General features: G+C 37.6%; 1 protein-coding gene across 1 annotated transcript; it reads left to right on the top strand.

The window, feature by feature from the left end:
- Positions 1 to 9,668: 9,668 nt before the first annotated feature.
- On the top strand, positions 9,669 to 20,438 carry LOC122078379 (L-aspartate oxidase, chloroplastic). The gene is made up of 8 exons (XM_042644345.1): positions 9,669 to 10,343; positions 11,466 to 11,609; positions 13,058 to 13,412; positions 14,795 to 15,037; positions 16,986 to 17,042; positions 17,164 to 17,244; positions 18,536 to 18,597; positions 19,005 to 20,438. The coding sequence occupies exons 2-8, from the start codon at positions 11,476 to 11,478 to the stop codon at positions 20,014 to 20,016; spliced, it is 1,944 nt and encodes a 647-aa protein (XP_042500279.1). The 5' UTR covers positions 9,669 to 10,343; positions 11,466 to 11,475; the 3' UTR covers positions 20,017 to 20,438.
- The last annotated feature ends 1,245 nt before the right edge of the window (positions 20,439 to 21,683 follow it).

Here is a 21,683-nt window from a genome sequence, read left to right as displayed (position 1 = left end):
AGTTTTTTTTGTTTCAAGATTTGTTTTCTCTAGTACTAAAAATTTCAGATTTGGTTTATTCCAGATCTGGTTTTTAGTACTAGTAGTATCTCAAATCACCTAAGCTTTCAAGTTCAAGGGTTGAAGTTCAAGTAAGCAGGCTCCTTTAATAGTCTTCTCTCCCCCCTCTCATTCCCTCTTCTAACTACCCTTTCTTTCTTAATTTAGGATTTTAATTTCAGTCGTTACATTATTGCCATCCCTTTCCCCTAAGGTTCATGGCTAGTATATGTGTTGGCTTTGCCCCTCCTAGCCATAGAACTATCAATTTATTGCTTTTATTTTAATTGTCTCCCTTTCCCTAAAGCCAAATAGAATAACCCTTGTAAGAGTGACTCTTTGGTCAAGTAGAGAAGTTCATATTATGATGCATCCCTTGGGCTAAGTAGAGAAACCTACTTGTGAGTCTCTCTCTAGCTTTCTCCCCTTTCTTTTACTTTATTTTTATTTCAGCATTTTTTTCCTTTATTTTTTTTAATTGCGTGGGTTGTTTATTTCCACTTATTTATTTATTTAATTTTAATTGCGTGACTTGCGTCTTTAAATTCTTAGATGACGAATGGTTATGACGTTATTTTAGATACATATGTTTAGGACGGTAGTTAGAATTAGATCACAACCATTAATAGGTTCACTTTTGTATTATTAAAAGAAAAAAAAATAAAGTGGCTGCTTTCTCTGAGTTCGACCCATAGCTACACTAATCCGTACGCTTGCGGTTACATTTAAAATCTCAAACACGCAACAAGTTTGTCATTTCTAAAAACGAATTTGAGAGAAAAAAAAGTTGTTTAGCCCGATAAATCTCTCAACTATTTAAACTTAAAAAGAGGGAACCTAACCCTCTCTCCCTTTTGGACATCCGATTATACTATTGGGTTTTTTACTAGCATTACACTTGCAAAAAACATTTCGAGAAATAGGTTTATCAAATACCAAAAAATCCGTTTTTGTTTTTGGAAACATGAAAAACCGTTTCTTCTGTTTCTAGACATAAAAATAGTAGAAACTGTTGGGTCCCGATTGACACTGAGAGGGGGTGAATCAGTGTGCCAAATATTTTTTCACTTTCCAACTGTACCCCTGATGTGGCAATCACTATTTTCACTTCAATAGCACAGTCTATTGATGCTGCCCAGAGCTGCTATGTATACTACTGACCATTCTTACTGTTGCATGAAACTTACTCACATAACATGTATTGCTGCCCAGAGCTGTCTTATAAACCTCACACAGTAATCACAGTCACATACATACACAGTCGTATGCACATCCACACTGCACCACCAAGTGGTCAGGTCTACCAGATGTACACACCCATTCTGCAGCCAAGCACTCCAATCCACAATACAAATACGAGCATACACATCCACAACACAAGAAATACGTGCTTCGGCCAGTTGCCTACATGCACGGAGTAATGCCCACTGTCGGGCTCAGCATTTACTCAATACTAATTATGACTGCACCCACAGTCAAGGGAACACATTCCCAGTTTCCACCAATGACATACAATGGCTAGATCTTCACCCTAGTTTTCTCAGAATGATCTGAGAGGCCGCACCCACGGCAAATAGGTTTAGGTAGTTGTACTACCAAGGAACACATAGCCCCTGTGTCCAGCACCCACTGAACACGAATAAAATAAAGTTGGGCTTATAACAATGCCCTATAGTGAAGCACTCATACATGCAAATTTCCCCCAAATAGACTACAACTATCACTTAGGCATTTTATCAAACATCTTGCCTACAATGATTTATAATAATGGAAATTTGGCAAAAGTGAGGTTACCTTGGCAATGAGTAACCGTCGGAGATGTGATAATGTCGATCTCCACTTGATGCGGACCACAATCACGTTGTCTCGGTGCCGCCAATGCTTCAACCCCGGTTGGCACTTGGGTTTCTTGAAGCAACTCACAAGAACCAAATTCTAGGTTCTTCTTCTTCTTCTTTCTTTTCTCCTTGTCTTTACTTTCATGGAGTAACAATGGCATTCACATTCACATTCACACACACACAAAGAGAGGAAAAAACTTCTTCTCTATTTCCCTCTTCTTCTCTTCTCTTCTATTTTCTTTTCTTTTCTCTTGGCAACAACCAATAGAACTTGCTACCTTAATTTCCAGCAGCTTCCTAAGCCTCTAATGGGGGCTATGGATGAAGTGCAAGAGGATGAAAGTCTTTCATTCAAACCCTTAGCCTTCCACGAGCTTCAACTCGTTTTTCCAACCACCTCAGCAACCCCTCTGCCTGATTTCTTCCTCTGATGTATAGAGCTCGGAGAGATGAAGAATCTCCAACTTGAATCACTCAAATCGGAGTTAATATGAGGGAGATATGACCATTTCAAGTTGGACCAACTAGAACACTCAAAATGGAATCTTCGTAGGGGTGGCGTAGGCTACACCGGCGGTGCGCGCAACAGGGGCGAAATCTGACCGTAGATCTCATATAAAGATCTTATAATCCAAGCCGTCCGATTAAACCAACGGACAATAGATCCAAACCGTTAGATTTGAATCTCGATGACGTCATCGTGACGTAGGCGCTGGCATCGTCAGAAGTGTTGTCGATCTATGATTGGTTGCTTTTCCGGATTTTAAGGAATCTTGTCTCCCACTCACAAAAGTGAAAAGGCTTATTGACCGTTGGATCCGAATCCTCCATGTTGGCTTTAATATGATTTCATGAGATCATTAAGATTGGAATCTTCTTTATATCTTCTATACATGCGCGAAACACACTAACATACTTTGATAAGGTGTAGCGCCAGTGCATCAAGAATTATGCACCTAACCAATCAAATCCTACGCTTAAGCATCTATCTTGTCCATATCACACCAAAATCTCAGCAGCCTTTGGATGGGCATCAAGCCTACGTGGTCAAATCTTGACCATCCATTTCACTTCCCCTTACTCCTCTTTATTACAATCAAGCCCCTGTCTCCATATGTTTCAGTGCTTAAAGATCCCTTGCAACTCAGACCTTCAAAATCTTTAAATTACACAAAAGCCCTTCAAATTTCAAAATTAAATTCCGAAAAACCCACCCAACACCGAGAGCAACTGATGGATTTTCGGTTTGGATTCTCGAACCGACTTTACGGAAACACTTATAACTTTTTCATACGATATCCGATCGAGATAAAATGAAGTGCGTTGGAATCGTAACTGGATGCTCTACGACTTTTCAGAAGACTCAATCATCTGAATCATCCATGTAAAAAGATAAAAATGACCCTATATCTTTCCAATGACGTATCTTTCTCATACGGAATCGGAATGCAATGAAATTAGAACCGTTGGAAAGATTGTATTTTTTTCGTATTGTTACATGTAGAACACTTCCTTTAAAAAATTTATCTTCAATGCCAAAACTGCCCTCGACTGACACAAGTGTCGTAACTTCTTCATACGGTATCGGAATGTGACGAAATCAAATGCACTGGACTAGGTAAATTACAATCTATCTTTTTCATGAGTACTGATCTTCCAAAAATGTCATTTTCACTACCGAAAATGCCCTCGATCGTAAATAGGCCAATTTTGCCAGTTTTGACCCAGAAACCCGCACCACCTATTAATGATGTATTAAACCACTCCATGCATACCAAGCTGTTCTGTTATCTCATCGGTGATACTGGACACTGCCATGTCATCATTTTCATCTATGTCACCCAACTGGTGACATCATCACCGCCACATGGCCGAGTTGCCAACAAGGACAACCATAAAACAACACACACATCCAGTCGCTGGCAAAGCCTCGTTTGATTGAGGTCTAGTGCTAGTGTTGTGGGACATCTAGACCTAGTCCCAATGAGCTTCTTTGATTGAAACTTGAGCGTTTGAGAGACGCTTGTAGTTAATGAGACCTTTGGTATCTGTCTCATAGAGCTCATTTGGTTTTCGAGCCATAACCAATTTGAAAATAGACATGATGATCACTATTGCATGTTATTTTCATACCACACTTTCATACTATTCAATCCAAGTCGGTGATGTTATGAGTACTTTGATGTGTGTGGTCTCATATTGCTTTAGATGTAATGATCAATACGGTTGGGTGTTTGTAATTCTCATTCGGACCAAGGCATTTGATTTAAGGTGTACTTCATTCGACACTGTTTTGTTTGTGGCCACATTCAGTTTATTTAAATCAGAGAGTCATTTTAAATAAATTTTAAAATCTAAAACTTGTGACATATGCTGCCCAAGTAGGAGATTGTGAGATTTCCTATTAGGTGGGCTAGCATAATCAAATATTTGTTTATAAAACAGGTTTAGTGGTGTTGACTACAGATGGAGTAAGCAGAAAGAATCCAATATTATTGGTAAGTGATCTCTATGGAGATATTGGATTCTATTAGTACACCTTAATGATATGAAATATTTATTACTATGTGTGGATCTAAGGTATTGTTTTCTTAATGAGGAGGAAACCCTAATTTTATTGCAGGGTTGGTCCCTACCCTCACCCCTATATATAGTTATCATTGACCCATTAAGCGAGATTAACGATCAAAAGCAAAAGAGAAAGAGGGTAGACCAGACCAATATTGATCGTGTTGTATGAGAAGCATACAAGAAGATATTGAGGAGTTCTTATTCTTCAGCCATAGATTCAGGTATGCCTAAAACGTGTTTTTGTAGTGTTTGTCGTGCATACTTATCAATCTTCATGAATCGTTCCGTATTTATTTTCTTTCACTTCAGACTTGTTTCAAGTCTTGCTATTTTCTACAAGTACACCGACTTTTTGCCTAAACTATTTCTTATTTTTCTTTTTTTTTTTTTTAGATACGTGCCCAAACTATTTTAAAATAGCTATAAAGACATACACTCGTTATGGTCTTTGGGAGTCCTTTTTTTCCCGCTGATATTTTAGATCTTGTAAACCATTTTTTTTTTAATTAACTTGATTATGCTTAATTTATTTTTCCCACTTTCATGGGGTGTTTGCTTAAGAAGAAGAAGAAAAAATTCCAGTGTAAATGCTAAGGGTAGGAAACTCAATTAAGACATCATTTATAATATTTAATTTTTTTATCCCGAATATTATCTAGGACCCGGAATAGCCCCTAGAATTTTATTAAAAAAGAAACTAATGATAAAAAAAACAAAGGGGGACATAACCTGACTTACCCCAACCCAGGAGAGACAAGTTACTTTATCGCTCTCAAAACCCAATAGAAAAACACTTATAAAATAATTATTACATTCGAAAGATTGGTAAATCAGCTTTGTGCTCTCAAATGATGCAACTAAGATCACCTAGAAGAGGATTATCACCATAGAAAATCAAATTTATTGTAGACTCACAAGCAAAATTAGCTAACCAATCAGCTACTCGATTGCTTTCCCAAAATGAAAATGAGATGTGGGCTCTCAGAGAATTTAGAGGTTGATAACTTCCTGAAACCAATACCAACAGCTCCACAAATTACAGGATCTTGGGGTAACCAGCTTCACAATCAATGAGGAGTCAAAATTAACATAAAAATCAGAGAGACTCAATTCCCCACACAATCTCAATCCATCTATAAGGGCTCTCAACTCAGCTATTGAATTTGAACACACCCCGTAGAAATTGGAGAATGTCGCAAGAACATTCCCATTGTTGTTTCTAATAATGCCTCCCGCACCACTAATGCCCGGATTTCCCTTACTAGCGCCATTCACATTCAGTTTAACAGTATGAAAGGGATGCACCAATAAATATGAACAAGAGTCTTAACCCTACTAATTTGTGGGTTTAACTTAAAGACTTGCAAGATAATATTATCTCTCAAATAAAAGAAGTTTGAAAAATTAGTTGGGTAAATGATTTCATGAATCCAATCCTTGATTCTCTCAATTATGATAGTTGCAGCACGAGAGCCTTCATTATGTCTTCTGTTATTTCTTTTCCGCCATAACTCCCAAACAATAAATGATCAAAATAGACTAGTTATGTATTCACAAATACCTTTAACACTGGCAAAGGATTGTCAATAAAGAATTCTAGTACTGAGATTATGAGTTGAAATAATATCAACGTCCATTGTTCTTCCAAATAAATCTCAAACCTTAGAGGCAATTGTACCCACTAATAAAATATGGGTTGCTGTTTCCCTCCAAAGATCTTTGCAACAAAAGCATTTGGAAGTTAATGGAATACCAATACTCATCAAAACGTCATCTGTTGGAATTTTTCTATTAAAGATTTGCCAAACAAATAAACTTACTTTTGGAGAGATCGATTTATTCCATAACCATTTTAAGTAAGGAATTAGAAGGTAGCGAGATCGGATTTCATTCCATACTGACTTGGTTGAGAAAAAACTATTGTTCGTCGGAGACCTCATTTATAACTTCTAGGGATTATTTTAACTGTGTTGTCCACACTATGTAGTCTATAGAATTGTACGCTCATACCTCACTTCCAAGCAAGATTTCAAAACATAGAATTGGTGAAGGCCGATCTAGGTCCGGTTGAATCAACTATTTATCGGTCCAATTTCGGTTTTGAAGTATTATGGAACTGATTGAAAATCAGATAGACGAACAAATTTATTGAACACGGAAAACCCAATCGAAATTGAACCCAAACTGATATAAAACCACTTAGAAAACCATATCAAATTGAAAACCATAAAAACATGTTTTGTCCCATAAGTACTTGAGTGTGTGTGTGTGTGTGTGTATATATATATATATATATATATATATGGGAATCGATTGAATCTGATATCAAACTAAGAAGAGAAAACCAAAATAAACCTTATCCAAATCGGAAGAAAACCAACCGAAATCAAATCTTCCCTATCATCAATTTGGTTATTCTCACCCAAAACCGATTCAGACCTGAAACAAGACTGAACTGAGATAACCCATGTTGTATATTTGAAACAGATTGACCTCTTTTCCTGTTAAGTCTCATTTTCTCATCGAATTCACAGAGGCAAAATGTAGGACTAGTGCCAATAGCTGGGGGTGTCAATTATCAGCTGCATCGGTAGGTCCGATCGAGTTTGACATACTTATGGCTTGACTTGGACATGCCTGATTAATAATAGCCCATCGGGCATTTGACCGAACTGATCGACTATATTCCCAACTTGAATCGACTTGTTGTAGCCTGATCCAGCGTAATCCCCTTTATTAAAGAACAACCATAATCTCATATCATTTCTTTTATTTATTAAAGTTTTGCGTCACCTTCTGTTATAATGATTTTTTGTATAAAACTATAGTCACTTTAATGTTCAAATTAAGTATTTATGATTATCAATCTTTAGAATGTAATATTTCCTCTTTTGCAAGTTGAGTGTCAAAGTAATTTTTATCTCATGGGTTAGGATAAGGCGGGCTATGTCACCCCCCACTTTGTTTCTTCATTATTTTATTTATCTTATTTAATAAAAATTTAGGGGCTTCCCCGGGTTCCAGATAATATTCGGGTTAAAAAAATATATATATTTAAGAAAATAATTTTAGGGTAGACACATTTAGAGCTCGTTTAGACTTAAATAGGTTTGTAGCCCAATAAAGGTCTGATTAAGGCCTATTTAAAATAGTCGGATTAAAGTCCGACACCGATCCAATTATAGACTGTACCATACTACCATGTCCCTCAAAGCTATACCCATTTACTTAAACAAGTGTTCTCCGTGCAAGGTTTCTAAGTAATTAAACCCGACTAAATTCGATCAAGAGTAACCCAACCCGACCGATTGATTACCCCTACCAACAACTGGTCGTGACGAGAGGATCGCATGATTTTTGTTTTTCTAGAAGGGAAAGTATGATAATCACGCAAACCACATGATCACAAGTTATCTGTAATTAGATAAGGGCCTTGCGATCCGCTTCTAACTTCCAACGATTGAGGGTACTTGCAACGGAAAGTAAAGGCCTGTTTCGTTGGATATAAATTGAAATTCATTTCAGTGGTCCACATTTCTTCCGTTTTTTTCGGTTACAAAGGTGGTCCAAATTGGAGCGAGTTTTCCAGACACCCCTCGTGAAGAGAAAATTATTCCACCCTTATTGGTCAAATGTTCAAAATGTCCTTCCAAGAGTCCCATATCAGAACCAAAAAAGGGGTTGATGATAAGGTTCAAATATCAGATTGAACCAAAGCGAACCCTTATCGATTTGTTTTGGGTTGGGCTTTGAGGTACCGGTAGAGAAATCAAACCGACTGAAATAGAAAAAACAAAACCGAACCCGATAAAAACCGATGTTGAACTGATACTTGTTAGATAAGAAATTGGAAACCCCCAAAACCAGTACTTTTTACATTGATTTCCATATGTATACATGTAGGGGTGTCAAGTGTCAACCGGTTGAGTCGGGCCGATCTCAGTCGGGCTTAATTTGGCTTGACCACTTGAAAATTTTGCATCGTGAACGCCCGTTTAAGTAAATTGCCTAACTTGGGGGGGGGCATGGTACGGTTTATAATCGGGCCTGTCCGTGTGGGGCTTCCTTAAACGGGTTTTAATGGGGCATTAATCGGGCTACGAACATATGTAAGTCTAAACGGACCCTAAATGGGCTTTAAACGTGACTACCCTAATATTCTTTTCTTAAGTTAGTTGAATGCCCATAAATATGTGAGACAAATCTTTAATAAAAAAAAAGAATATATATAAGATTGTGGTTGTTCTTACAATGAAAAATAAGAGATTATGACCTTTGCAACCTACAAAATAAAGTTAATTAAATGAAATCCTATTACAAAGTAAATGATAAGAAAACTTAATTTGTTTCTTACTAGTAGTGACAAAATAGGAATTTTATATAGTATTAAAGAGGGTCGGGCTGGGTTGAGCTACAATGAGTCGGTTCAAGTCAGGTATATAAACGTGTTGATTCGGTCGGACGCCCAACGGGCTAGCTACTTGCACCGTGAACACCTGTTTAATAAACGAGCCTGGCAATTTTATTAATCAGGCCGGTCCAGATCTGATTGTAGCATGTCGGGCTAGGTCGGGCCTACCAGTAATACATGTAAAATCGAAACAGGATTGAATCAAACCCGATAGTTGGCCGATTACAAAATGATAGCGAAAATTGATAACCAGACCAAATCAAAATCAAAACCAAAACTAAAACTCTATTAACGATTTGATTTCGAGTTGGTTCAGTAACAGATCGAAATTGAATTGACCCGAGAAAAATCAAACTGAACCGACTTATTGACACCATTACCAAACTTCCAGAGTCAAAATATATTTTCTTTCGAGTCACCCAATCCAAATTCTTAACACATTTCTAAGAATTTTGACCATTTTAACTTTTTAGAAATTTAGTCAAAGCATGGATTTAGGGACGGCTGCCGATACCGATACCAATCTGGATCGGACTGAATTGGCAGATATTGATCAGTTTTGCCTTATTTTTTTAAAAATAATATATATATATATATTTATATTTATTTATTGTTTTACTCCTTAAACGGCACAGGTAACCTATTTAATCAGTCAAGTCAAGGGATCAATCTCAAACGATATCAATATGGTGCAACTGATATAACCGATATGATATCGATACTTGAAACCATGAATCAAAAGGAATTAAAACGGAAGAGAGAGAGGGTTGGCCGGATTGACTTTAAGAACTGGTGGGATGGGCGGTGAAGAAAAGTCACCAAAAGTGAAAAAGGGTAGGGGAATGGGAGTGTGCTACACGATCTGTAGCACAAAGGTGTGCTACATACGAGCCCGATCTCCATTCTGAGTTCTGCCATTGTTTTTGTTTTTGAGCTTTTTGGATGTTTCAGTGAACCAATAAGAATTAACATCCATTTCTTGATACTATCGACTTGATTTTTTTGTTAGATTCATTGTGCTTGCCTGGAATGGATAGAATGATGGGTTATAGGTTTGTGGGTGCCAATTGAAAGGTAGATGTCGAAGCACCATTTATAGCAGTAGCTTTCTCACAGGATCTATTACGTAACAATTTAACGAATCAACTATTGGGTCCTACTTCTAAACAAAAGCAAAAGGAGACGGGAGCAGAGAAATTTTAGCAAAATATTACGGCCCACAAACACATTAAAGGGGTGGCACGAACTTCGACGATGCTTCTTGAACAGGGTTGCCGAGAGGAGCAAGTCAGCTGTGGCGACTTGGAATTGTAATGATTCCCTCCATTGAATTTGAACTGAAAAAAATTAGAAGGGCAGATATCATGGTCCGGAATCTCTCTCCGTTCTTTTTGTAGAACTTCAAAAGCAGAGGAACAGATTTGGATACCTGAATGGCTTCTTATTCTACATGAGGAGCACGGACATCGGGGCTGAAAGCTGTAAGTTTTCGAGGCCCTGTTGTTTGTTTTAATGTTTCAATGAATTCTGGATCTGGGTTTTTTTTTTCTTTGGGTTTCATGTTCTGGTGATGTTGATTTCTCTATTTGTCTGTTCTGCATGGTTCTAAATGGATTTTGGATTGTTTCTGTATCTGGGTTTTTGTCTCTTGCATCGTTATTCAATAGATGGGCATGAAAATCACAATCTTCCTTCTCTTTTATTGCTTCCTGGTGTAGTTTCCCTGTGTATCTTTTGTTGAGTTTCTGGAGCTTGTTGATGTAATTGGCTCTCTAAGAGAAGATGGTCAATATGATGAGCCAATAGTCTCTAATAGAAAATACTGTACCCAGAAGGGACTAACTTGGTTATCTCTGCATGTCTAATCACTACTGGTACCACCTAAGATGTGCTTATTTTCAGCTGTCCTAGTATTAAATTGATTATTAGAATACTACTGTACAGAAATGTTAGGTAGATTTACTTATGCATCTAATATATAGATATTATATATTGGAAATCCTTTAATACAACCATAAGGTATTCAGTCCACTTGCACACATGCATGCACGCACTCAAACAAACTCATGCAACACCCCTGCTTTCATAACATAATAAAAAGTTGATTGGATTCGAAAAATTAATAGAATATGCATCATCATGCTTTCATGAAAAACTAGAAGTTGACTTAATTTTGAAAAGGGAAATAAAACATAAAGCTCCCTGCTCTCATCAGTCATAACATACTCGTAAGTTGACTAAACATTCAAAATTAAACGGAGAAAGAGAGTTCAAAAGAAACCAGGTTGGAGTGGTTTTGAGAACTTAGAAGACAGCAAAGTTAAAACAAAGTAGTGGTGGTCAAGCAGGTCAGTAATTAATTGTTAGGTCGACAAACCATATAGGGAGATGTATTCCCAGATTTCGAATTGCATTCCTTCAAACTCAAGTTTGTCAGTCATTTCCACCTTGTTTAATTTTGTTTTTGTGATTGCATCTTATCTTCAATTTCCTTTTTATTTTTGTTTGTGATCTTCAGATAGAAAGCAATAATCCTGTTTTGGAAAGAAAATTTATATTGAAATATATCTGCTCTCATTATCCACTCTTCACTGTCTTAGCAGAAACACTGCGATGACGACCAGTCTGGTGACAGGAAGTGGGCACTTGCATTTTAGTGTGAAATCATTTAAGGAACAAGGTTGTAGACAAGCTTCCTGGGTATCTGGTATAGCCTTCAGGAGATGTATACACAAAGAGCTTTTCAGGTACCTGTTTAATGAGGATCCTGATCCCAGTAATTTACCTTTTACACGTTTGCGTGTTAACCATCAAGTATATTCTGATTTTTAAGTTGTACTGTGAGAGAGGGGGGGGGGGAGATAATCTGTTCCTGTCTGAAGGGAATTCTTAGGGTTGAATGCTACAGAATGTTATGTATTGTGCAACTTCTCTCTATAGTCTCTGCTTCTAAGTCCTCTTCTTCCTTTTCCTCCAATTATTATTTTTTATTTTTTGTTGTGGTTTTCTATTCTTCAGCTTCTAGGGTTCTGGGATATTTTTTTTTTATCATTAGTTAATAGCAGCTGATCTGGTGGTCTGTCAGACCATAACATGTTCTGTGGTCAAGCCTAATATCCGAAACATGGCAGATCAGTTAGGGCCCAAATTATGTCAGTAGGAGCCATGGGACATTGACTACCTGTCAAATTTGAACTCAGTTAGAGTTATCCAAGTAGCAATATAAAACTGTGAAAATTCATCACATTTTGAAAAACAAATAAAGAGCTGAAAATGCAAGGGAGTAGTACTGCCAATACGACCAAGGAAAAAATGGTTGAGTTTTACTATGAAACGTGTCATGTGGTCAGACTACACCATGTACTTCCTTTTCAACAGTTGGATTTGCCCAATCATTCTTTCATGTGGCACAATGTATGGTCAATACATGGAGGCTCCGATTGGTGCACTGACAACAAGAAAATTTAATACATAGTTAATGTATAAGTAATTTTTAAAACTGTGAAAACAGCGCAAGGAAAGAAGAATCCTCATTGTTCTTGGATGAAAGATGCAAACAAACAAAGCACGATTCTGGTATAACTGTATAACACCAGTCTAACAAAGAGATCAGCTTGGGTCAAATATTCATGCACTATAAAAGGGTTAGGCACCTTGTCCATCTGGTTAGACAATTTTTTTAGTATTTTCTTAATATTTATGTGAATAAGAATATATATTCAATAAACAGTTTGAAAAGTCAAATAAAATAAAGGGGAAGGGATAGGCCCGCCACCCGTTCCAGGTAAGCTGGCGGGCAGCAGGCACATGAGAGTGGGGGACAAGGGAGGACAGGGAGTCGTTTCACTAGAAGGGAGGAGAGAGGCAGACCCGTCCGGAAAATAAATAATCACTTACAATACCTTGAGGCACTGGGAAAATACTTTCCAGTGCCTTGGGAATCATGACAATCAGAAACTTTAGGTACCAAAGGAGCAAGTTTCTGAACTAATTATCCTTTGCTGTGATCTCTGGAAGGTCACTTCCAATGCCTGGTCTGCAAGTTAGGCTTGTTAGAAAAGATAGATTTCGGATAAGCTTGGAATACTTTAATATAAGTATAATGCTTTTATTGCTATCAAAATTGTTCTCAGTTGAAATACATTTTTAAATTGTTGCTAATTGTGAGATTATGAAATTGCCTATCATGTGACAGGTCAGCTGGAGTATCCAAATTATTGCGGGTCCATGGACATGACTTTTCTCAAGCTCAAATAAGTCAGAGTAGGAGCCCTCTCAGAACCATCACTCTATCATGCTTGAGAGATGGTACCACTAAGTGTTTTGACTTCGCCGTCATCGGCAGTGGAGTTGCTGGCCTCCGCTATGCTCTTGAAGTTTCAAAACATGGATCTGTTGCAGTGATTACAAAGGCTGAGTCTCATGAGAGCAACACAAACTATGCACAAGGAGGTGTGAGTGCTGTTTTGGGCCCTTTGGATTCTGTAGAAAATCACATGCGGGACACCATTGTAGCAGGGGCTTATTTGTGTGATGAGGAGACTGTTAGGGTAAGCTTCTTGCACTTGCCCTTATCTGATCACCGCCATGCCTTGCATTTGGTTTCAACATTTCTATGTTCTTATTGACTTAAGGAATTAATTAACCTATTGGATCCAATAATAAGTTATATTTTCTAAAAAAGGCTCACATTAAGTAATCCTATCCTACAATATGGCCTATGCGCCACCAAATATCTTCGTCCATGCCGTTCTTTGTATTTATTGCACTTTACCAAATCATCGTAATTATTACTCCTTCATTTTTCTCCTTAGAGGCTGCTCCCATGTTTGCTCCTCCGCAATTTTTTTCTGATTTATTAATCTTTATTTTGCTGCTAATACTTCTCAGCTTCTCCTTGGCAATAACACAACCCCTGAACATTGTTTCTAGATTGTCCTACATTATTCTCCTTAGCATTCCTTGGCATTGAACGCATCTTATAGGTTGGCCAGGTGGCCTAGGTCTCTCCCTTCACCTAGATTTCTCATTCCTATGTAGGTCGAGATTGAGACTGCTTAGCTGATGCATTAGCTGGAGGAGAAGCTGCTAGGGAATTTATTTACATTGGATGAATTCCATTGACATTATGTAGTTCTATTTTGGATGTTTCTCACAATGGCTGATCTCCTGGAGTGGAGTTTGTATAATAATAACTCTATTATCTTTGTTCTAAATGAAACTTCAAATTCATTTGAAAAAAGGTGCTCTGTACGGTTTGCCTGGTAGTTCTATTGTCTTATCAAATCTTCCTTTCAGATCACAAAACATTCCAAAAGTGTATTCATAAAACAAAACAACTCTATTCCATAATTTCAAATCGTGGGTGAGGTCTGGCATGATTTCTGTTTAGAAATAATAAAAGAAATAACTACTTAAATAGATAAAGAACCTTTCCATACTAAATAGTCTTAACCCAAAACTAACCTCATCTCCTACAAACTTAGTCTTACTTATAGGATAAATTTTATCTAACAAGATAACTTCTTAACTAATAGCTTATGGACCCCACTACTAATACTAACTACCTAATTATATTACTAATCTTATGTACCACATATGGATCTAATATTAGTGCCTTGTAATTGAGTCCATTACAAATAAAAAACACTTAAAACAAAAGCCCATAACCATATACCATCAAACAGACTCAAAATAAAATATCAAACCACATCTAATGATGGTGATCATGCTCCTGCATTACTTACCTAATGTTGCTCATCGTTACTCATGTTTTTAGCACCAAATTACACGCCTACCCCAGGGGGAAAAAAGAAAGAAGATGGTGCTATATATAGATGCTCATTTTATGTATGGTTAATTGTGTTTAAAAATGATCATATTCCCTCATTGCATGATTGAAGTCTTTCTTATGTTCAGTTGCTTTATCCAGGTGGTGTGTACAGAAGGTCCTGACAGAGTTAGAGAGCTGATTGCTATGGGTGCATCATTTGATCATGGAGATGATGGGAACTTGCATCTAGCAAGGGAAGGAGGCCACTCTCATCATAGAATTGTCCATGCAGCAGATATGACCGGGAGAGAGATTGAGCGGGCACTATTGAAAGCAGTTCTTGATGATTCAAACATCTTTATGTTTGAGCACCACTTAGCTATAGATTTTCTGACATCTCAGGTGGGTTCAGCATGTTTTTAAATCTCATTTGATTGTGTACTTTTTTTCTTTAATTATTTGTGGTGCAGATATCTAGTCTCTGGGATATAGTTTAGTCTACAGTATAGCAGAATAAGTTTCATTGAATTTGGATACATCAGCTTATTATCTATCAACAGGTTGTTTGTGTTCATAAAAGAAATCTACGGTTCATATTGGTGGACCATCTGGACTGGCTATCAACTATGTAATGTACAACAGTATACACAAAATGCACATACAAGGGGTTTAGGAGTTGAGATTCATTGAACAGTGTTACATCTTGGAGCTGAGATCTCCTTAGATAAAACTAACAGTTACTGAACAATTTGACTCTCTTTCGTTCTTTGGATGGTTAGCCAAAGAACGAGTAAATATAATAAGGCAGAAGATCGCTGCCAGACTATGTGGCCCCTGCACAAGTGTGGGGGTTCAATGAGAGTGTGCAGGAGCATCAACGGTGGTGGGATTTTTTTCCATTTCAGAGTGGTAATGATGCAGATAAGTCACTTAATGAGCTTAATTTATTGGAAATAAGCCTTGAGTTGGGTTATATATGTGTTGGGCCTTTGATCCCATGGGTTTTTTTTTGTAATGGGCTTAAAATATGGGTAGAAAATAGAAAAACGAGATTTAATTCATTAGTTTAGTTAGAGTCCATTCTTTGTTATTTCAGTTTCCCAGTCAGTTTAGGTTTCCCAATTAGTTAAGGATTGGGTTAGGCCTTTCCTTTTTAGTATTTGAGTCAGCTTTGAGTCTTCTATATAAGTTTGTAAGGGGCTACAACATTGAACACGAATTGGATTGAATGAAAGTTTATTTTTGCTGTCCGCAAAATTATTCCCTGAGAAAGGATGATCATCAGCTGAGATAACTGAGGTTGAGAGACCCAGGCTGAGATAGCCATTCCCCTACCCCCATTCTTCCCTTTATTTTCTTATTTTTGTTTTGTTCATCCTATCGGTCCCTGAATATGATTTTATCGAATTTACTAAAGATCCTACCTAGGATTGGATCACAAGACATTAGGTAAGGCGGTCATTTCACACAGTCCTATGTCTGGGTGCAGGCTGCACACGGCCTGGCATGGATTTTTTTCCCATATAATAGATTGTTAACAACCATCAAATTTTATTGTAGTGACCGATAAAGACATATAGGATCTAATTATGCCAATTTTTTTGCATGGGGGATCATTTCACTGGTAGCCTTTTCTTTTCTTTTACCTCTGAAAAAATTGATCACTTCAATGACTCTTGTGGAGGAAACCCCTAGGGTATAGATCCTCTTCTCGAATACATGGCTTAATGTACTTAGCCTCACAATAATTTAGGTATCGGTTTCCTTAAAATCAATTATTTCTATGTGAAAATGTTAACCTGAAACATTATGAACCTCCTGCGCTTTACAGCCCAATCACCCATTTTATTTTCCATCACCCTATTTTGGTTTCTGATGCCAATGGATCCCGTGTCACATGTTCATATTGGGCAGTGAGCGACCTGCCTGACAGATTCTCTGAGATTAGCAAAGCCCATTTCTGTAAAACTTCTGTTGGTTCTTTTTTATGTTTTAATTTTTGAAAAGAATTGGAGGAAAATTAAAGACTATTATCTTAGCATGACATTAAGGAATAGTGAAAGTGTGAAGAGGAAGTCATAGTTTATGCATCTTGGGTTGATCTGTGTTTTATTTTTTCCCTGGAAAGTTCTTGTTATTTTTGAGTGAAGCTAACTTTCTTTAGTTTCACTAATTACATCACTATATGCAAAATGTTGCAAATAGAATTTTATCTAACGTTCACTACAAGTATTGTTTCCCACTTTTATCTGATTTTATTTCCTAATATTTTACCACTAAATTCATTCAAAAGAAGTGGGAAAGAAATTCTGAGACTACGAATACTTCATGTTTTATTGATGGGTTCCAGGAAGGTTCAGAAACATTCTGCCATGGCGTGGACACCCTGAATACTGAAACACAAGAGGTAAAATAACTGGTTATTGTCAGCATTTCTCCTTCTCTAGTTAATTCCTTCCGCTGGTAACTTTGAAGCTTTATTAACTGCTTGTAGTTCTCCGGTTCTACTTTGTGCACACAATTCTCAGGTTGTACGATTTATCTCAAAGGTGACTTTAGTTGCATCTGGTGGAGCAGGGCATATCTATCCTACAACTACAAATCCACTGGTATTATCTGGTTTTCTAGTTTTTCTTCCTGAAGGATTACATTCAGACTGTTCAGTTGAGTTTGTTAAGGGTATTGGCTTTATGAGATTTGAGAGGAAACTGAGAGAATCTTTACTAATACTTTGGGATTTCGCTCATTACTGTCAATCTATTGACATTTACACAGTTGGAAAGGGAAACCTAAGACCATGTTGATAATATTCAATTTAGGAGGATATTTTGAGTGCCCTCAAAAGTTTATAATTGATCAAACCATGGATGGCCTGCATAACCCATCTTGCCACAATCTTGCTCATGAAAATATATCTTGTAATACCCGTGTTTGAGCTTTATCATTCTTCTCTAAATAAAAAAAATCCAGACTTATATTGAAATTGATAACGTATCATTCTTCTCTAAATAAAAGAAAATCCTGACTTATGTTGACATTGATAATGTTGAGAACACCTGTATGGTTTTTTTTTTCTTTTTTTTAAATAAAATCTTCAACGTATAAATATTATGAGGCACAGCGATTTATGCCATTTCCTTTGGAATGTACACTGCATGAGATTTACTAGCACTATCTGGATCAAATACATTCATAAGGAAACAGAGACAGCCTTTATCCCTTTTTGACCCTTGACCATTAAGAAAGAGTAAGGTGAAAGAAAAAGAGAAAAAATGTAATGTGTTCTGGATCAGTTACACTACTTTTCCGCCTATTATATTTAATTTTTGAGTAAAATTTTTACTCCCTTTTTAGGTCATATTTCAGTTTCCATGTGGTTAACCTTTTCACTATCATTGGCTTTCAACAAATTCTACCCAGAAAGTGCAATTGTGTGTGGAAAAAATTAAGTGACCTTTTCTTTCTTTCTTTCTTTATTGGGAGTGTACGCATGATGCTTCTATAGGTGTACTTAGAACTTTGACACTTTATTTTTAATTTCCCCTTGTCTCATTCTTAAAATTTCTATAAGTTAGGGGTATAAAAGGGTTTTCAAAAATAATTTAATAGTGACGTATCAGTATGTCATTTTCAAAAGGGTCATTGTCATGCACATATTTCGAGAACACATGTGAAATGACAATATGTTCCCTCAATTGGAAAAAAATGGTGTAATACTAAAACTTCAAAAAATAAGGTTAATAAGAAAATCCCTTCTTTATTTCTCTCTTTTATTTTTTGTGTTTTTTTGTTTAGTTGGTATTATGTAGATCTTATGTAATAAAGGGGGAAATTGTAACTTATGGTTCTGTCATATCATTCCACATTCAATATATTAATCCAGCATATACATATTTACAGGTAGCCACTGGAGATGGAGTTGCTATGGCCCATCGAGCTCAGGCTGTAATCTCCAATATGGAGTAAGTAAATTAGCAGCTAGTTGCTTTAGAGTCTCTTTATTGGTCCAAACATTATACTAAATGTAAATACCTTTTTCTGATATATCAAATTGTTGAACCTCAGAGTGATCAATTGATCATGAAAACGTATGCTGTTTTCAATTTCTCTGAATGATTAATATCCCAACAAGGCCTGAAAAATTAGGTGGTATCATTATTGTCATAGGAGCAAATCTTAGGGTTGACCTGTGAGGGTGATATTCAACCTTGAATTTGTGCCTGTTATTTTGGTTAGCCTTCAGTGGACCTCCTTAATCGCCTGCGTAACTGTAAACTTATGGTTCTTGTTAGCTAATCTTTTTATCTGGGATTTGGATTACTGCAGTTCATATCTAGAGTTTTCCTTCATTATTCTTTATGTTTCTCAGGTTTGTGCAGTTCCACCCTACTGCCTTGGCTGATGAAGGCCTTCCAATAAAGCCAAGCAAGAATCGTGTCAATGCATTTCTCATCACTGAAGCTGTTAGGGGAGATGGAGGTATTCTTTACAACCTAGCCATGGAAAGGTTCATGCCCCTGTATGACGAGAGAGCAGAGCTTGCCCCCAGAGATGTGGTTGCAAGAAGTATAGATGACCAGCTGAAGAAACGTAATGAGAGGTATGTGCTACTTGATATAAGCCATAAACCCAGAGATGAGATTCTCTCCCATTTCCCCAACATAGCTGCTGAATGTCTCCGCTGTGGACTAGACATAACACGTGAACCAATCCCGGTTGTTCCTGCTGCTCATTACATGTGTGGGGGAGTCCGTGCTGGACTTCATGGAGAGACAAATGTGCAGGGCTTATATGTAGCTGGAGAGGTTGCTTGCACAGGGTTGCATGGCGCAAACCGACTGGCAAGCAACTCATTGCTTGAGGCACTAGTGTTTGCACAACGGGCTGTGCAGCCTTCGGTAGACCACAAGGACAATTTAAAACTTGAGCTCGCTTCTTTGGATTCATGGGCCTGGCCAGTAATTCCTATGTCGCTTGGAAGCAATGTACTGTCAGATATCATAAAGAGGACAAGGGAAGTGAGGAAGGAACTGCAATCAATCATGTGGAATTATGTGGGGATTGTGCGGTCAACAAGCAGGTTGAAGATGGCAGAGTGGAGGATCGGGGAGTTGGAAACGGAGTGGGAAGAGTATCTATTTCGAAAGGGGTGGGAGCCAACAATGGTTAGGATCGAGGCATGTGAGATGAGGAATCTTTTCTGTTGTGCGAAACTTGTCGTGAGCAGTGCGCTTGCAAGGCATGAAAGCCGTGGGCTCCACTTCGTCGTAGATTTCCCCCATGTAGAGGAGAGCAAGAGGCAGCCAACAGTTATATTCCCTTGTTCTTCTGTGAAGGGTACATGGAGTACTCTACAACTACACAAGCAACAACACTGTTGACTACATGAAGGCGGTTTCGACAGTACATTATTCCTCATACCTCCAAAATTTTTGGCTTAAATGCTGTCCCTTCCATATTTTTGGAAGTCATTGTGGATGAAGCATTTGGCTATGACAAGCATCATATTCATCAAAAAAGGAAAATTACAGGAACCATTGGTGAGAGAAGTGACAGAATTTTAGAAAAGTTACCAGAGTGGGGGACACTTCTCCCCTTGAAATAGAGAAAAATATAGTGTTGTTTTTTATTGATTTAAAGCCATTCTTGTTTCCTTATACCATTTGTTTAACTTTGGCACTCCTATATCATTCCCAAGAAAATTTCGATATATCTGCCACCATATCATGGTACACTTGCTGTGTAACCTTTTAGTATGTGAAACATGAAATAAATTATACAGCAGTTTCATTGATCCTGTAAAGAAGAAATTCTTTCAGATATTATATTAGAGGGAGCCCAGTTCCAACACGCTCATTGTAGGAATCTTTCATACTTGTCCACTTTAAATGCCAATAAATGTCAACTTAATAGGTCCGATGGGGTCCAAATTTTGTGGAAAAATAGAATCTTATGTCCGCTATTCACATGTCAAGCTCAGGCATAATTGAGTTTCCCATGTGGCAAATAGAGCTTTGAAAATCCAAGGCTATGGTGAAGTGCACAATAGTGGTAGAGTGGATGGATATACATCGAAGTAAGTGTCGAAATAAGTATCAATAAATGAAAGGATATTTGATTGAATTAAGCCTTAAAATTTGAGATCATCTTCTAGATAAAAAAAAGGGTGCCCATTAGCCATTAGTAGTAAGTCTAGATGCCTACTCGAGTAAGGTGTGCATCAGATTTGAACAAGCAATGGCTAGCGTGCCTCGTAGTTTTCTTGCTTGTTAAGGCACTTCTTTATTGCAATTCCACCCTTGAAAGCCTCCCTACGCCCCATTGCCATAGCAGCGGTAATCCTAATAGAGGTGGTAATCGCAGCTCCATTCCCTCCTCGAATAGAAGTTGAATGTCCCAATCATGGTTTCAAGTATCTGTTTGAGATCGTCCGGATCGGATCGGCCATATCAGACCGTTTTAGGGGTAACGCAGTAAAAAATTAATATTTTTTATAAAAAATAGGGGCAAAATTGATCAATATCCACTGATCCGATCCAGATCAATATTGGATCGGTATGCCGATACCAATAGTATCCCCTAAATCCTTGGTCCCAATCTCACATGGTAGATCTAACCTCAGTACATGCTGGCCAATTGAATGAAGAATTGAACCGGCTCCAATTTCTGACGTCCAGAATTTGGAACGAAAAGCCATAGTTGAACATCTCCGAAGGACGAAGACACTAATCAGCAATCTCCAGCATCTTACCGATAAAACCTCATCGTGCACCCGGCAAACCTCAGTTGAGAGATTGGCACGCCGCGGAGGAATGAGAGAGCCACAGGAGGAAGTGAAGTTTCTGCTTGGTTATTGGAAAAATGCAAAATCCATTAAGAGATTGGCACACTGCCGGAGGGTTTGTTGAACTTACTGAACCAACGGGACACCCAATATGTAGCCAATTGCCGAAGCAAGAAAACAAAGACGCTGCCTGAGATATCAGTCAGTTGAACATTCAATGTAGATTAAAGAGCTGAGCAGAGCAGAGCAAAACTCTAGGCTTTG

Source organism: Macadamia integrifolia, chromosome 5, assembly GCF_013358625.1.
Source record: "Macadamia integrifolia cultivar HAES 741 chromosome 5, SCU_Mint_v3, whole genome shotgun sequence".
Classification (NCBI taxonomy): domain Eukaryota; kingdom Viridiplantae; phylum Streptophyta; class Magnoliopsida; order Proteales; family Proteaceae; genus Macadamia; species Macadamia integrifolia.
This window is presented reverse-complemented; position numbering and strand designations above follow the sequence as displayed.

Bases quoted from the DNA above. Each gene is read 5' to 3' on its own strand.
- LOC122078379 (XM_042644345.1), top strand. From the start codon at position 11,476: ATGACGACCAGTCTGGTGACAGGAAGTGGGCACTTGCATTTTAGTGTG. The intron at 13,413-14,794 runs GTAAGCTTCTTG...TGCTTTATCCAG, and splicing joins GTGATGAGGAGACTGTTAGG to GTGGTGTGTACAGAAGGTCC. The intron at 18,598-19,004 runs GTAAGTAAATTA...TATGTTTCTCAG, and splicing joins GCTGTAATCTCCAATATGGA to GTTTGTGCAGTTCCACCCTA.